The sequence below is a fragment of the Bos indicus genome, chromosome 7, assembly GCF_029378745.1.
Source record: "Bos indicus isolate NIAB-ARS_2022 breed Sahiwal x Tharparkar chromosome 7, NIAB-ARS_B.indTharparkar_mat_pri_1.0, whole genome shotgun sequence".
NCBI lineage: Eukaryota > Metazoa > Chordata > Mammalia > Artiodactyla > Bovidae > Bos > Bos indicus.
Genome location: NC_091766.1, coordinates 88,040,608 through 88,058,718, shown reverse-complemented (window position 1 = coordinate 88,058,718; position 18,111 = coordinate 88,040,608). Strand labels below are relative to the sequence as shown.

The following is an 18,111-nucleotide window of genomic DNA, read 5'->3' as shown; positions in this document are numbered from 1 at the left end:
CTGTGCCCGGGGCATCAGCCCTTTAGTGGAGGCCTCACTCCCTCCTTTCAGCTCCTGAGGAGGAGGCCTGCTTTCTGAAGTTCTCCGTGAGCAAGAGAGCAGGGCTTCAGGTTCGTCCACTGAGCCTCGTGAGGGAAGCAGACCAGAGAGAAAAAAGCCATAGGGAGAAATCGCTCAGAGAAAAGGGGAACTGAAGAGCAAAGGGTGTGAGAGGCTGCTACGCCTCCCGCATGTCCTAGAAACTATAGCCTCGCTGGTGTGTCCTTTCTTTACTTAAGGACACACAGACACACAAAATAAAACCCAAATCGTTGAACCGAAAGAGTGAGTCATGCCAGCCAGGCCTCCGCTGAGCTAGTCAATTAAAGTTCAAGACCAATTCGGTGCTTTTCTTAGGCCCTGAAAGACTGTCTTGACTTTCGTCCCAACTTTTTTCTAATAGAAAAAAAATAAATAAAAGTATATGCTGGCTTCCGGACAAGTTGATGTCTCTTAGGTTTCTTCTCATTAGGAGTTTTTAATCTTCCTTCAGCGGCATTTTAAAGAACTGATTGGGTTACTCCTGAGGAGGTTGTCAGTCATCCTGTGAACTTTGCATGTACGTTATTGTCTCACCCTGTTAATGCTTTCTTCATCGTCTCATGTAGTGTATGCTCTAGAAACATTTCGTGAGTCCGGATTTTTTTTTTCCTGAGTGCTCTCATTGTTTTCTTTTAACAGGGAACGGGTATGGCAATCCCCGAAACTCACCAGGTCTGCTGGTCTCACCTGGTAACTTGAACAAGAATATGCAAGCGAAATCTCCTCCCCCCATGAATTTAGGGATGAATAACCGTAAACCAGACCTCCGAGTTCTTATTCCACCAGGCAGCAAGAATACAATGCCATCCGTGGTAATGTGAAATTCCATGTTAAATAAATGTTGATAATGTTTTGTATACGTTTTGCTGTTTTTGTATTTGTCTGACTTGATGGGTTACTTGCATGTTCCCAGAAAATCAACATGTCAGTGCTGTTGCTGCAGCCCTGTTTGGATTTAGCTCTTATTTCTGGTAACTGGTTTGCATTTCCCTTTTCCATGGGAAAAAAAAAAAAAAGAACCAACATCTAATAAACTCCATTATCGGGCTGGTGTTCTGGGGCAAAGAAAACATTTCCTTTTAAGGCCCCCAATTTATAATTAGAAAAAAAATCATTACCTAGTACTCTGCTTATGGGATGTATGATTTGACCAATGGTAGAACCAAACTCACAGAGTGAGGTATTTCATAAGATTTTTACAGGAATGAACTAAATAAGTATGTTCTTAAGGTGCTGACAGTGAAAAATCTTTTTCATAATTTCTAAATGAACTCTCTCCCGTTAATTGGCATTTCTTCTCTTAGGTATATTGCAGTGATATAATACATCACATGCCTGTGCAGTGCCTCAGTTCTCCTTTCCAAATATGTGTTTAATGCCAGTAATTACCTCTCAAAAACAAATTGTCTTAAAATTCTAGGCAATTGAGAACAAAGGTTATATTTTCCATCAAAAAAAAAAGTTGTGACACTTATAAGAATAAATATGAAATATAAATAATATCCCTGGAAGCTATCATTTTTCCTTCTCCTGGGTCTGAAGGACTAAGGTGAAGATAAATCTGTGGGCCCAAATTCAACAACAAAGAGACTCACATCCATGTTCTCCAAATTAGCTTTGCTTAAGAGCGAGAGAACATTTAAAACCAAGATTCAGTAGACAAATTTAGATCATTCTGCAAACACATTTTTTTTTTCTTTCTCTGCTCTGTGGCAAGCTTCAGGGTAAAACGGTCCTGCAAGCTGATTAGTTTATTATGGCACAGTGCAGATTAATTTTGAATATCAACCCCCCAAAATTCACATAATATGCAACATTCTCTTTGGAAAAGGCTGGGGCTAATAAATAAAACCTCCCACAGGCCATCACCAAGCAGTTTGGGCCACGCATGGCAGGCTGTCTCTATCAGCAGATTGATTCCAAGTGCCTTAAAACTGATGCTTTCCCAGGGATCCCATGAGCTGTGGGTCAGGTCTCTGTCAGTGCTAGCTACGTGCAGTTGCCCCTTCCTCCAGCAAGTGCACTTTCAAAGTACCATCTTTTTTTTTTTTTTTTTTTCTCAAAATGTGGTGGTGAAATAATGAAGGTTGAAACCCTGACCTGTGCTGAAAACTGGATAGATTGTCTTCAGGTTGGAGACAAACCGCTCATTAAAGGAAACAAAGAATATCTTTGTAAGGAGTTGTCTTTAGAGTCTGGGTTTTAAAGCTGTTTAAACTGTCATGCCTGTCAGAAGATGCTTTTCCTTTTGTTGAAAAGATTTTGCCCAAGTATAAATATTTACAGACACTAATTAATAAAACTCCTTCCCCATGCTCTCAGTCTGAGGATGTCGACCTGCTCTTGGTAAGTGGTGAGGGCACATCCCTTCAGTGCTACGTGCCAGGAAAAACCCAAAGCCGCCGTTAGGCGAGAGGTGGCAGCAGTAACATGGAGAGATTTGGGGAGTTAGTGTGTGTCAACACTGATTATTTAGAAATCATTTCAAGTATCACTTACAGGTGAAATACCAGGTTATCTATTTTTCTGTTTTACCCTCTGTAAGTGAAGGCCCATGTTTTCAGTGTATTTTTGGATTTAATTTATAGTACAATTGTAACAAACAAATGTCCTCAGTTATTTAAAGCCACAAAGATACTTATTTTTCTAAGAATTAAATTCTCACGATATTTAAGTGTATATGAATTTTTAATCTCCTTGCTCTAAGGAATTAAATATACACATTAGCTGTTTTACCATCTAGTTTGAGGGAAGTTTTAGAAGAATCTGAAAAAAAGTGGTCAGAGCACCACCTGCTGGTCAAAACATGGCATGAACCCTCTACCCATCTGCTTTGCTATATATACAACTGAACATAAAAACCACCGTGGTTGATTTTAATTTTTTTTCAATTTGCATTTGAATAAAAACTGAAACAATGGAAGTACAGTATACATATTTCATCAGTTTTCAACATAGTCTGTTTTTACCCATAATAAAGCTATGGTACTTGTTACTAGTTCAGTTGCCTAGGAGATACTGATGTAATGGGTTACTATGGCAACAGCTGGTCTCTTGAAGGATTGTAAATGATAGGGTTGGCAGAGTTCATAGAGACACATGTTAAATGATTAATTTCATGAGATTTGTACCAAGTTATCGCTTTATGTGCAAAACTAATACTGAAATCTAGTGTTTTTAAGTTTAAAAAAAATCTATTCCATAATATCTTTTTATTTACTTTAAAAGAATCAAAGGATAAATAACTCCCAGTCTGCTCAGTCATTGGCTACCCCAGTGGTTTCCGTAGCAACTCCTACTTTACCAGGACAAGGGATGGGAGGATATCCATCAGCCATTTCAACAACATATGGTACCGGTGAGTAGTTTTGCCATGTTCAAATAATATATTAAATACTTTCTATTAAAAAGCAAAATGAAAATGATATTACCTATTAGTCTGTTAGGAAGCTTTATTTAATACCTGTGGTGTTCAGATCATTATACCATTACCTATTCATTACTAAGACAAAGTGAATATCCACATGATTCTTTCTTAGTGACCAAAAGTTTTGTTAACCCAACCTGAATTCAACATAGAAGAACAATTTCAAGGAAAATGAGCTGTTAATTTTTTTTTTTTGATGTAATACTGAAGCTGAAGCTCCAATACTTCGGCCAGAGCTAAACTCATTGGAAAAGACCCTGATGCTGGGAAAGATGGAGGGCTTGGAGGAGAAAGGGGGAACAGAGGATGAGATGATTGGATGGCATCACCAATTCAATGGACATGAGTTTGAGCAAACTACAGTAGATAGTGAAGGACAGGGAAGCCTGGCATGTTTCAATCCATGGGATCACAGAGTCAGACACAACTTACTGACTGAACAATAGAAAGCTCACTTTCTCAGGATTGTTTAAAAAACGTTTCTAGATCATCAAATACTAGATACCTGCCTGTGATGCCAGATTGTAGTTCTAATAAACTGAAATTGCTTGCTGTACTATGTTGAAGTTTTCATGGAATACTTAATTTTTGGTGCATAGTATATATATCTCTTTTGAATTAAAATTGTCCCTAATGTTTTATCTCCCTCCCTGCCCAAATTTTTTTAAGCATATCATTCAATAACAGAATATTTTAAAAATTGAAAATGATTATCCTGTTCTCCATTTGGTAATTTCCAAAGTAAATCTTTTGCCTTCTTCTCTCGTCTTTGCTCTAGAGTACTCTCTGAGTAGTGCAGACCTGTCATCTCTCTCTGGCTTTAACACCGCCAGCGCTCTTCATCTTGGGTCAGTAACTGGCTGGCAACAGCAGCACCTGCACAGCATGCCACCGTCCGCCCTCAGCCAGCTGGGGTAAGCAGTGTTACTTCTTCCATAACACACTTCCGTAAACGCGTTTTTAAAGTGACAGATGGCAACCTCTGAGTTTGTGCTCTGATGTCCCTTTAGAGGATGTGAGTTTCTGCCGGATCAAAATCTGAAAGTAATTATCAGGTTAATATCTTTCACGTGGCTGAAATATCACTTTCCTTCTTTATGAGGACGGGGAGCTCTGTGATAATAGGGCATTTTATTCTCCTGTTGTTTTAGGCTGTATTTGTTTCCACTGCTCTCAGTGATTAAGTTCTCTTCAGTTAAGCTTTCACATAGTTAACATGGGACAGAAGAAAACATTTACAGTTATTAGTTCTTTGAATTTTTGCACTATTTCAGAGTCTTTTTCGCTTCGCATAAACCGCATAGTTCTTAATGTGATTAGCATAGTTAGCCTGTTACTCAGAGGGTCACCTATTCCACTGATATACAGACCTCATATATTTATAATATACTCATAATATAGTTGTGTATTTGTAGATATTGTATGAATATACATATATGTATATGTACACACACACTAATTATTTAAATTTGGGTATAAAAATAGTTTGGGTTGTTTTCTGAAGTCAGAAGGTGTCTGTTTTCCGCCCCCTTGTGGTACTTTTGAGATATGTCTATATTATAGAAATAACTCCTGTCATTTCTCAATGGAAAGGTTCAAATCTTAAAAAGCCCTAAATTCACAAATAATACTGCTTGTAAAACCATTAGTTTTATTTTTAAGTTTAAAACATGAACCAAAGACTTGACTTTCAGTTTAAGAACTCCAAAACTTCAGTTAATCTTCAAAAGAAAATGCAAGGAGGATATAAAATATTTAAAGATAACCCATTTTTATATGTTAGAAAAATGCTATTTGTTTACTCCGCTTTTACCCTTCTGCTGAGCCATTTGGTTAAAATAGTTAGCTAGCTCTATGTTCATATTCTAAGGAGACAATGAGAATAAAATCCTAATTAGAATAAAAATTACTGATTGATATCAGAGCTTCTCTTACCCCTCTCCAGCCCCACTAGCTTTCACGTGGAATTGAGTTCACATAGATTAGTGCTCTGGTTGTGGAGTTTATACCCAGCTACTATTTGCTTACGTGCATTTTCCTCACTAATCACTATTGTTGAAACTCTAACCTAAAAATAAAATAAATTCTCTTGACACTGTTGCTCTGCTTCCTTGAAAGATTAACTTTGAAGATATAGCACATATTGATCAGCAACACAATATCTCTTTTTAGGATAACATTTAAATTTTGCTAGAAATGTTTAACTATCCAAATAGACGTGTATTGCAATACCTTTTTCAGGTAGTTACCACTAAGTACATTGTACCCACAGGCATTCTTAAAATCATACACACGGCATTGTACTTCCGTGGTTCAGCAGTAAATCCACCGTTTATTGCTTTTTGTCAAAAGTAAGGGTCCCCGTTCTGACTTTTCCCAAAATTCATCCATTATAGGACTAGCTCTCCTTAGAGATGATCAGTGTCAAAAGTCATATTATTTTCTCTGATATGGCTTTCTTTTGTTTGCAGTAACACCTGACAATTTGCATTTTTACATAGAAAATACATGGATTTATGTATTTTAACTACCCTACAATTTTTTAATTCGCTTCTGGGAAGAGAATTTTATTTTATTCTATATGGGAAGAATCTAATTCTCTGCTGCCCTTAACAGCAGCTTCAGTAAATGAGAAAGAGGGGACAGCCCTGGACTAGTGAGGAACTGAATTGCAACAGTCGAGGATGAAGCATTTTGTTTAGTTCCGGTTGCTTTCAACACCAGTCCTCATGGTGCACGAGTTGACTCTGAATTTAGTCTATGTGTTTTTATTGCACTTAATCACTTCCCTTATCCCTCAAATAGATACCCCTTCCAGGCCTTCTAATTTTGGCCTGCCTGCCTTTCTTCTCTCCTCCCTTCCTTCCTTCCTTCCTTCCTTCCTCAAACCCCCCACCACACACACACACACACACACACGCACGCACGCACACACACACACACACACACACACACACACAGTAGTTTTCAGAAGGAGATTCCTTCAGATGGATTAGCCTATGCTCACACGATTAAATCTTAAACTCAAGAACAAAAAAATCACGTTATAATACTTATGTAAAATAAATTATATGATCTATCTTTATTCCTTACAATGTCAGTCACTTGTTGAAAAATTGATATTTTCCCAAGCCAAACTAGTCTCAAGTACTTGTATGGTGGATTCACATTCTTTCCAGTAGATACAGTGTTCAAAGCAGAGTAAAATATCTTTCAGCCCACCAAAGCAAATATTCCCCATAGCCAAGAGGGTCACCATGGTTCTTTCTCAGAATTAAACTATGAAAGAGATCTTCATATTTCGCTCATGGAAATACCTTTAAATCCTCAAAACTATACTGTTAGCACTCTCTAGTATCTGATTTTATCTAAGCAAGTTAGAAAAACAGCATAAACTGACCAGATACAGGGGATAGAGCAGACTAGAAGGAACTTGCCATCAAGGGTTAGCACAAGTCATTCGCATACTAATATTTGAGAAAGTGACCCTCAAATGTTTTGGTGTTTTTCTCCTACCATCTAAAAAAAAGACAACCTATCTTCTAGAAGCATGTCCATCATCATGCTTAACAATGTGGGTATTCAGTACACACTGAGAGATGACTTTAAGATGATTTTTAAAAGGTTAGGTTAAATACAGTTGGATAGTCTAATTTCCAGGCGGAGGCAGTAAGAAATTTGAACAAAGCTCTCCAGTCATGTTTCATTTCTGAACACCATGGGGAAGGTAGGTGTTTTCCCAGCTGGAAGGAAGGCCTCTGCAGTAGCTGGAATCCTACAGCAGGGGATGTGGGATGTGGGAACTTGCGTATCTGGCTTCTGTCTCCCACGCACCTCCTCATCACCCACACATAGGAAGTATCTCACAGTTATCTATATCTATCAAAACTGCATTCTCAAGAACAAGTAGACCAACATGCTTATCTCTGAGTCTAGTATAGCTAAGTGATGTTCAATTCAGTTCACTCACTCGGTCGTGTCCGACTCTTTGTGACCCCATGGACTGTAGCACTCCAGGCTTCCCTGTCCATCACCAACTCCCGGACTCATGTCCATCAAGTCAGTGATGCCATCCAACCATCTCATCCTCTGTCATCTCCTTCTCCTCTCACCTTCAGTCTTTCCCAGCATCAGGGTCTTTTCCAGTGAGTCAGTTCTTCGCATCAGGTGGCCAAAGTATTGGAGTTTCAGCTTCAGCATCAATCCTTCCAGTGAATATTCAGGACTGATTTCCTTTAGGATGGACTGGTTGGGGACTCTCAAGAGTCTTCTCCAACACCACAGTCCAAAAGCATCAATTCTTTGGTGCTCAGCTTTCTTTATAGTCCAACTCTCACATCCATACATGACTACTGGAAAAGCCATAGCTTTGACTAGATGGACTTTTGTTGACAAAGTAATGTCTCTGCTTTTTAATATGCTGTCTAGGTTGGTCATAGCTTTTCTTCCAAGGAACAAGCATCTTTTAATTTCATGGCTGCAATCACCATCTGCAGTGATTTTGGAGCCCCAAAAAATAAAGTCTCTCACTGTTTCCATTATTTCCGCATCTATTTGCCATGAAGTGATGGGACCACATGCCATGATCTTAGTTTTCTGAATGTTGAGTTTTAAGCCAACATTTTCACTCTCCTCTTTCACCTTTATTAAGAGGCTCTTTAGTTCCTCTTCACTTTCTGCCATAAGGGTGGTGTCATCTGCATATCTGAGGTTATTGACATTTCTCCAAGCAATCTTGATTCCAGCTTGTGCTTCATCCAGCCTGGCATTTCACATGATGTACTCTGCATATAAGTTAAATAAGCAAGGTGACAATATACAGCCTTGATGTACTCATTAAGTAGTGTTAATGTTCCTTTTTCTTTTCAAGAACATACTTCTTTGATAATGGAGACTAGGCAATTAAAAATCATTCTGTTCTAAATCCCATTGCACAGTATAATGAAGCTGAACCTAAGATATCACTTAGAATTCATTACTGTGAATTCAGTGTCCCCAGAACTACTCAAAATGCTTCATAAATGCTTTCAGTGTCAAATGAAATGCCACCAACTAAGTTTATCTTATCTTGGGAACTAGCCTGTTTGTTTGAAGGAAAGGATAAACAATAAGTATTGTATCTTTTATGAGGAAGAGAAATAGCAAAATCTCTACAAGCCAGCTGACTTTAGGAGAAGAGTGAATAAGTAGAAAAAGCAGCTTCCAAAAGCTGTATTAAAGAAATATCATTTCAATTATGTTTTGCTCAGTTTATTGAGATTAACTGCTTATACTGGTTCAACTTACCAAATATTGTTTTCTAATTTTTCATGTCACCCTGCTTGTGAAGACACAATCTAAATGTCAGAGGGCAGACAAAAGTATTTATTGATATGCCACTTTATTTTCAGACACTTAATTGACATTCATCATTAAACAGGTGTGTGACTCATAGTAGAAGCATTTAATTAAATTTTAGTGAAATAGTCTTTCTCATCCAGAGCCAATAAAATTCTTTATTCCAGAAATCAAAAGATGATTTCCTCTCACATCAAAATGAATCATTAAGTAACTCTGAACCAAGATAAAATAGTCCACCATTATGGATCCTTTTGAAATACAGGTGCTTCCCCCCCCCTCATTTCAATATCTTCTTTATTTAAAGATTATTTAATTAAAACCCTTAGAGAATTAGTATACTACTTCACTATCTGCTTTAATAGAAGGCAGTTGATACTGTAAAGCAATTATCCTTCAATTAAAAATAAATAAAAAGAAAAAAAAGACACTATAAAATAAAAGCAATAAATAAATAAAAGTATAAACAGGTGATTGAAAATGACACTCCATGTGGTATCTTGATACAAATGCTAAGACTGCTTTGATTCTGTAATATTATAAAAGCAAAGGAAAGCAAGCCTTATTAAGGAAACAAACAATTCTCCTTTATGTTATTCTCAACATTAGCTCATCTATTAATAAGAGAAGGAAAGTAATTCTTTGCCAGTAGGTGGTGCTTTTGTATAAAACATCACTCAAAGATAAATTCCTTTCTAATTTTGTATCTCTTTATATCTTGAATCTGAATTGCATCTCCGAAAAACCAAGCCCCAAGTTATTCCTCTTTTTCCTCTGAAATATATACCCATGTTCTCCCTGCTTACAATGACAGTTTTAGTATTGAGTACCATCTGATTCTGTTCATTGGGAAGTGACATAGTCACCTGCGTGCATAGGTGGGTTTGCTCTCCTTTGTTTTAAATAGGTGTGTCAGTATGGATTATTTTTTACCTCAACTCACCTCAGAAAAAGAGATTTCTGCTCCCTGTTGACAACATGGGCTACTAACACTGACTCTAGCTGTGAATGTCAGTCCACTTAGAACATAAGAACAATACAAGCATCTTAAAATTGATGTCAGCAATAGTACTATGGTTTATACTGAGCAAAGCCATTGTGATTGCTAGTCTATACCTAAAGGCTTAATGCTTTTCCCTTCACAACCTCAAGTATCAAATTCTCCCACGTTTTGGAATAAGAGCAAGTTATGCTGTCCTGAAATTAATGGGGATTGAGGGTTATAAACACAATAAAACCACAGTAAATCCTTCTTTACAACGTGCATCAACTAATGACAATAATAAATTGAGGCGTGGTCTCCTTAGCATCTTTAGCAGGGAGAGACTAGCAGTAGTTTTATTCAGGTAGTTGTGTGTGGTATTTTCATCCCATGTAACTGAGAAAACATGAGGAAAGTCAGATTCTCTTACCAGTTTTAGTGGGGTAGGAAGTCTTGAGTGTTTTTAAGCCAGTACTGAAAATTTCCTTCCCCATTTTTCCCCCTCCCAAGCTTTTCATCAGAAATGGTTATGGGTAGCATTTTATGGGTTCTATTTATTTGAAATTTGGATTCTCTTTACGTTTTCTGAAGACTAGGCAACTTAATGTATGTATTAAAATGAGGGAAACATTTATATCCCTAGTAAGCAATTTACAGTAATTTTCAAACACAGGCATTAGTAAATCAAAGAAGTCTTAATTCAGAACCTAAACGCTGTATCGTTAACTCTTGGATGATATTTTGGAACTAGTCTGGGGAGAAATTCCAGGGACATAGAAAATGCTTTTTCCAAGGTGTCTTGTTAAAAGCTTCCTGAAGCTGTAACCTGTACATATAGGGAGACTAGAGGTATCATTCAGAGGCCTGGACCAGTTAAACGTGGTCATTATCACCGGGCAAATCAACAGAAGCATCCCAATCGCTCGGAGAAGGCGATGCCCCCAAGTGCTTTCAAGCACGCTGGCTCTCCTCCCCTGGGCATGCTCTGATGTCGCTGCAAATCTTTAAGCTGATGTTTTATGTAATTGTGAGTTCCTGGGGGCTCCAGGCCTCCTCAATCTGTAACTGGGTTTCCTTTCCTCCTACAGAGCTTGCACTAGCACTCATTTATCTCAGAGTTCAAATCTCTCCCTGCCTTCTACTCAAAGCCTCAACATCAAGTCAGAACCTGTTTCTCCTCCTAGAGACCGTACCACCACCCCTTCGAGATACCCACAACACACGCGCCACGAGGCGGGGAGATCTCCTGTTGACAGCTTGAGCAGCTGTAGCAGTTCCTACGACGGCAGCGACCGAGAGGATCACCGGAACGAATTCCACTCCCCCATTGGACTCACCAGACCTTCGCCGGACGAAAGGGAAAGTCCCTCAGTCAAGCGCATGCGACTCTCTGAAGGATGGGCAACATGATCAGATTATTACTTAATAGTTTTTTTTTTTTTCTTGCAGTGTGTGTGTGTGCTATACCTTAATGGGGAAGGGGGGTCGATATGCATTATATGTGCTGTGTGTGGAAAAAAAAAAAGTCAGGTACTCTGTTTTGTAAAAGTACTTTTAAATTGCCTCAGTGATACAGTATAAAGATAAACAGAAATGCTGAGATAAGCTTAGCACTTGAGTTGTACAACAGAACACTTGTACAAAATAGATTTTAAGGCTAACTTCTTTTCACTGTTGTGCTCCTTTGCAAAATGTATGTTACAATAGATAGTGTCATGTTGCAGGTTCAACGTTATTTACATGTAAATAGACAAAAGGAAACATTTGCCAAAAGCGGCAGATCTTTACTGAAAGAGAGAGCAGCTGTTATGCAACATATAGAAAAGTGTATAGATGTTTTTGGACAGACCCGGCAAAGGGTGGCCACGGTTAAACGTTAGGAACACACCAGGTCACCTAATACCCACCCCGAGAACGCTCACAAACCTGCAGGCACATCCTTGATGTATGGCACTCATGAAAAAAGGATCGATGACCATTAAAAGAGGACCATACCTATTTTTAAAAAATGTGGAGTTTGAGGGCTAACGTATTTAATTAAATAAATAAATAAATCTGGGTCTGCATCTCTTATTAAATAAAAATATAAAAATATGTACATTACATTTTGCTTATTTTCATATAAAAGGTAAGACAGAGTTTGCAAAGCATTTGTGGCTTTTTGTAGTTTACTTAAGCCAAAATGTGTTTTTTTCCCCCTTGATAGCTTCGCTAATATTTTAAACAGTCCTGTAAAAAAACCAAAAAGGACTTTTTGTATAGAAAGCACTACCCTACCCAAGCCATGAGGAACTCCATGCTTTGCTAACCAAGATAACTGTTTTCTCTTTGTAGAAGTTTTGTTTTTGAAATGTGTATTTCTAATTATATAAAATATTAAGAATCTTTTAAAAAATCTGTGAAATTAACATGCTTGTGTATAGCTTTCTAATATATATAATATTATGGTAATAGCAGAAGTTTTGTTATCTTAATAGCGGGAGGGGGGTATATTTGTGCAGTTGCACATTTGAGTAACTATTTTCTTTCTGTTTTCTTTGACTCTGCATACATTTTATAAGTTCAAGGTCAGCTGTCAAAAGGATAACCTGTGGGATTAGAACATATCACATTGCAACACCCTAAATTGTTTTTAATCCATTAGCAATCTATTGGGTCAACTGACTTCCATTGTATATACTAATTAGTTTCTTTCATGCTATTTTTTGTTTTTGTTTTTGCATTTTTATCAAATGCAGGGCCCCTTTCTGATCTCACCATTTCACCAAGCATCTTGGAATTCAGTAAGTGAATAAATACCCTAAACTTGCCCATATCCTAAATTTTCTGGTTGGTTTTCAGCCTAGAATTTGATAATGCTTTTAAGAAATATGCCCAGAATAGAGAGCTGTGTTGGGGCACATGTCCTGCCAGTATAGCCCTAGAAACAAGTGATATGGAGTTTGCTTGATGCATGAGTTATAAATTCCCACAGAAGAAAAATGTGAAGGACTGGGTGCTAGATAAGAAGGAAGCAGGAAAAGGGATAGTTGCTTCGTCATCCGTTTTTAATTATTTTAACTGACCCTCCATAATCTTGTCAGCAATATAGGACTGTTGAACAATCCCGATGTGTCAGGACCCCCAAATGTCACTTCTGCATAAAGCATGTATGTCATCTATTTTTTCTTCAATAAAGAGATTTAATAGCCATTTCAAGAAATCCCATTAAAGAACCTCTCTATGTCCCTTTTTTTTAAAAAAAATAATGATGACTCTTGTCTAATACTCGTCTATAAGGGATTAATTTTCAGACCCTTTAAAAAGTGAGTGCCATTAAAAAAAAAAGTTGATATATATTGTTTAAAAGAGATTTCAGTCTAGGAATGATTTTTCCTTCTCTTGGAATGTGAAGATCTGTCGATTCATTTCCAATCGTACACATTGACATACACAGCAAAGAAGATAAGACAGTAAGATCGACACTGCTGTATCAGGTGTAGGACATTTCTGATCCAGTTTTTTCTTTTTCTTGCATAGTTGCTATGTGTTTCTCCTTGTAAGAGGCTGCCACTGGGTGGCAAAAGCCAAGAGACCTTACTAACGAGGCTATATTTTTCTTAACTTGATCTGAAATCCACAATTAGACTGCAATGCACCTTTGGTTGTATCCATATAGGATGCTAGCCTGCCTTGTACTAACGTTTTTATGTACTAAATCAAACAAGAAAAACTCGATCAACCATTTCATCTATCCCACTCCTCAAGGTATCCATGAAACACAAGAGAAAAGCATTTATGCAGGGGAAAAACAGAAAGTCATCCCTAAAAACACACACATTCACACACAGGGGAAAAACTAAGGAAAATCATTTTCCTCACCATAGACTTGACCCCATTCTTAACAATCTATCCTTACAGCTTGATGTGTATCAAATATGCAAACGTCACAAATGTTCTTTGTCATTTCAGAACACTTTATCAATAACTTACCACTGGGTGGGAAAGGGTCATTATGTGAAAATATGAAAAAATAGCCATATTAATCTTTTTTACCTGCAATTTGCCTCAGCAACAAAGAAAAAGTGATTTTCTAAATGCTGAAGATAAAGTAAGCTAAAGGACCAGCAGAAGCCTTGGCTAGTCATAGCAGGTCTGACAATAGTTTTATAAGAACATGGAAAGAACAGAATCACTGGAGAATGGATGCCAGTCATCTCTTGTTCCCACCACTGAATTCATAGAAAGTGGTGGAAAGACAGCAAAGGGATAATCTGAGAATATTTTAAAGGTGATTGAATGAGAAGAAGCACAATTTTGATTGTGATGAGTCACTTTGTGTAAACATCACTATCTCTGCCCTTATACCTTATCTGTAATTTACCATTTGTTGTATTTGCAAAGCTAGTATGGTTTTGGGTTTTTATCATGGTAAATCCTTTGTATTCAGGAGTTTAGGGCAGAGCCCTGAGGGAGTATTATTTTACATAACCCATCCTAGAGCAACGTTTTAGGCAACATTCTTCACTGCAAGTAAAAGAACCCTAAGTGGCATTTTACACAGCTTACAAGTATTGTTATATCTAATCCTATTTTAGCAGATTTTTTGGTAATATTAAGCGGAAATACTGGTAACACTGACGCAATATCTGCGAGCTGCACAACCTGTATGCATTGGTGCATGGAGGGCTGTTCATTTCAACCTTTTTTAAAATTGTGTTTTTTAGTAAAATGGCTTATTTTTTCCCAAAGGTGGAATTTAGCATTTTATAATGAATATAAAAATACCTGTCATCCTCAGATCATTTTAAAGTTAACTAAAGTGAAGATTTTTAAAAATTCCAATACACTTTTTAAAAGAATGTCTGCCCTCTCACACTTTTATGTATTTATTTTTCCTACATACCCATCTTTTAATTTAGAGATAGCATTTTTTTCACCCGCTTTATCCTTGTGTTTGTTTTTCCAGAGAGTAAATGCTTTGTATTTCTTTCTTTCAAAAAAAAAGGGTGTTTTTTTCTTTTTAAAGAAGCAGCCACTTGAACCCTCAATAAAGGCTGTTGCCTAAGCATGGCATACTTCATCTGTTCCCGTTCGTGCCATCTGCTGTGATGTCGTCACTTATATGGCGTTAATTTCCTGCCACTCCAGATCTTTTGAAGATTGATGGAATACTGGTGTCTGTTAGAATGCTTCAGACTACAAGATGTAATTAAAGGCTTTCCTTAATATGTTTTAACCAAAGATGTGGAGCAATCCAGGCCACATATCTTCTACATTAAATTTGTCCATTTTGGTTATTTCCATAATCGAGTATTGCATTTTGCCTTCCCTGTTCATACCTCAAATTGATCCATACCTCAGTTTAATTCAGAGAGGTCAGCTAAGAGACGGATCCCGTTGTGGTTTGAATGCAGAACCAGTGTTCTCTTTGAACGAAGCCGCCCTGGGTCACTGTAGGCATAGGACTTGGATTGCTTCAGATGGTTTGCTGTATCATTTTTCTTCTTTTTCTTTTTCTGGGGACTTGTTTCCATTAAATGACAGTGATTAAAATAGCTTGTAAATGAGGGCATACAAGCATTTGCAACAAATACTCAAATAGAGGCTCACAGCGGCATAAGCTGGACTTTGTCGCCACTAGATGACAAGATGTTATAACTAAGTTAAACTACATCTGTGTATCTCAAGGGACTTAATTCAGCTGTCTGTAGTGAATAAAAGTGGGGAATTTTCAAAAGTTTCTCCTGCTGGAAATAAGGTATAATTTGTATTTTGCAGACAATTCAGTAAAGTTACTGGCTTTCTTAGTGATGCAGCGTCTGTGGTGCATTTTTTTTTAATGTTTTGCTGTTGAAATGTATTCCACTTTCTCTTGTTTTCTTAAAGCAGCTTTTCCCACAAGCGCAAGTGAGCTTTCTTGTCTTCAACTCAAAATACTCAAAAGCCAGGGTATTTGTATTTTGCGGGGAGGGAGAATGTGAATTGGATCTCTGCTCTTCGGGTTATGTAGGTATACAGCTAGTGTGGGGAGTTCGGGTTTCTCATCAAGTGATTCAACTCGTTATCAAATCAGTTCCATGAAGATCTTTGATAAATTATTTCAATACACAGACTTTTCCAAAAGTCACTGTGCAAGGCAACCCCATGTTTAAAGCGCTTCCAGACTTATTTTTCTTCATCAGAATAGGGTTTTTAACCAAAAGCAGTTGAAACATAGGCATCTATCTCAGTATTTGAGAGAATTAGTGGATCCATCCATTTTTAGAAACCATAAGGTATCTCCATTGGCACATCTTAATTATAATTTCTACAGGAAATGTCCTTAGATCAACATAGAGATTAATTTAGGAACTGAAAAGGAAGTCAGGGAGGCACTGGCCAGCCAACTTGAGAACTGGACTTTTGCATTAGTCGTGGTTCTTGCTCTGATGAGAAAAAAGAACACCTCTTGCAGAAAGGCTGCCCATGAGTTCAGAATCGCAGTGCGTTTTCTCTGTGTTCTCTTCATCCATTGTCAGCAAACATCTATTAAGCAACTATTAATATGTAATCTGGGGCTTCCCACGGGGCTCACCTGGGTGAAGAACCTGTTCGCAGCGCAGGAGATACAGGAGACCACAGATTCAATTCCTGAGTTGGGACGATCCGCTGGAGGAGGGCATGGCAACCCACTCTGGTATTCTTGCCCGGGAAATTAAGTGGACAGAAGGAGCCTGGCAGGCTACAGTCCATTGGATTGCATAGAGTCAGGCTCAACTGGAACGACTCAGCACAGCACAGCACACATGTAACTCATGTGGTAGATTCCAGGATGAATGAAGATTAGCTCTTGCTCTTAATAAACTTAGAACCTAATAGATTAAAAGACAAATAAAAAATGGGTAGGGTGGGTGGGTAGGGTGGAGAAAGGCCCGGATGGAGGAGGACAGGGCGGCTTTGTGGGCCCAAGACCTCTGCAGTCACACGTGGCCCTCCACTTTGCTTCATGCTCTGCAGTCACCATCTTGATAATCTTTCAGTTTTGTAGGTGAAGTCATTTAGGACGATAGAGCATGGGTGTGAGCAGAGGCGATTCGCAGAGACGAACGTGGCAAGTTTGAATTGTAGTAGCTTGAGAGGCACTTTTCCCTTGCTCTTGAAGAAAGGACATTTTCACTTTGCAGTGAGCCCTGGGAATTACAGCTCCTGTCCTGGATGAGAGTGACCTACAAGGAGGAAGTAGTAGGGGCCGCAGCACAGGGATGGGAAAGCAGGAGATAAGTTTGCAGGAATGGTGGCCCATCCTGTTTGTAGTGTATGTAGGTGTTGGAGGAGGTTGTGGAGAGGTCATAACAACTAGTTGACCAGAGAGGTGGACTAGGGGAATCAGAGGCCCCTCACCCCCTCACCTGTCCTTGGAAGATACATTCTGCCCATTCTTCCCACAGTGGGGGCTGTTTTCAAGAATACAGCCTTGAGAGAGCAAGATGGTGTTGAGATCATCTGGACAGTGCATTAATGAACCCAATTAAAGCCTCTATCTAACCTTTTAAGGGAATTCCGTGGTGATCTAGTGGTTAGGACTCAGTGCTTTCGCTGCCATGGTTCCAGAGTCATTCCCTGGTCAGGGAACTAAGATCACACAAGCTGCATGGCCAAAAAAAAAAAAAAAAAAACCTTTGAAGGTCCTGGTGGACGGGTGCAGAGATTCACTTGTATTGCAGCCACCCAAGACAAGCCTTCTATGTAAGTTTCTTTACTTAGTAAACTTGCCACCCACCTGTCCGGAGTGGCCTGCCTCTTCCTTTGCTGTCTCCTTCCCCTCTGTGTACAGAGGCGGGCAGGCTCCCACAAAACTGCAAGAGTTGTTTGGGTGTCCAATTATACAATTGCAATTTTGAGAAGTCTGGGATTTTAGAAATGAAAGATTACAAGAGGTGGAATTGTTAAAGTAGAGCAAATGATCAAGTTTATGGTAGAAGTGATGACGGATAAGGAATTTGTAGTTTCATGCTTAAATGCTGAGGAGCACAGTAATGTTCAAATTGGATAAGGAGAAGTCATTGCTTTGCCAGGAAGGTAATTAATTCAAGTTTCCAGCCTGTGGAGTTTGAGTGATATCCAAGAATATGAGAATTTTGTAGATACAGACTTGATATCAGTTAATCTGAAGGTAAAGTTTTGGATGCTGCTAACGGAGGTGATGGTGAAGGCTACGCCTTTGAATGAGTGTGTCAAGGGGAAGGGCAAGGGAGAGGGGAGAAGTAGGCTTGGAAGAGAATGTTGCAGAGGAGAGACTTACAGAGGAGAAGGGACAACGTCA

At 38.5% G+C, this 18,111-nt stretch overlaps 1 protein-coding gene across 8 annotated transcripts in view; it reads left to right on the top strand.

The window, feature by feature from the left end:
• The window catches only part of MEF2C (myocyte enhancer factor 2C), a 102,714-nt gene extending 87,094 nt beyond the window's left edge, over window positions 1-15,620 (top strand). For 3 of the 8 annotated variants that reach the window (XM_070794025.1, XM_070794027.1, XM_070794024.1), the window contains 4 exons: window positions 721-893; window positions 3,310-3,439; window positions 4,287-4,422; window positions 11,012-15,620. In XM_070794025.1, coding sequence (XP_070650126.1) covers window positions 721-893; window positions 3,310-3,439; window positions 4,287-4,422; window positions 11,012-11,237 — 665 coding nt within the window. In that variant the 3' untranslated portion in view covers window positions 11,238-15,620. Of the gene's footprint in view, window positions 1-720; window positions 894-2,403; window positions 2,428-3,309; window positions 3,440-4,286; window positions 4,423-10,915 lie in introns of all 8 variants that reach the window. The other 5 variants (XM_019965413.2, XM_019965412.2, XM_070794026.1 and 2 more) reach the window with 3 other exon arrangements.
• Window positions 15,621-18,111: the final 2,491 nt, after the last annotated feature.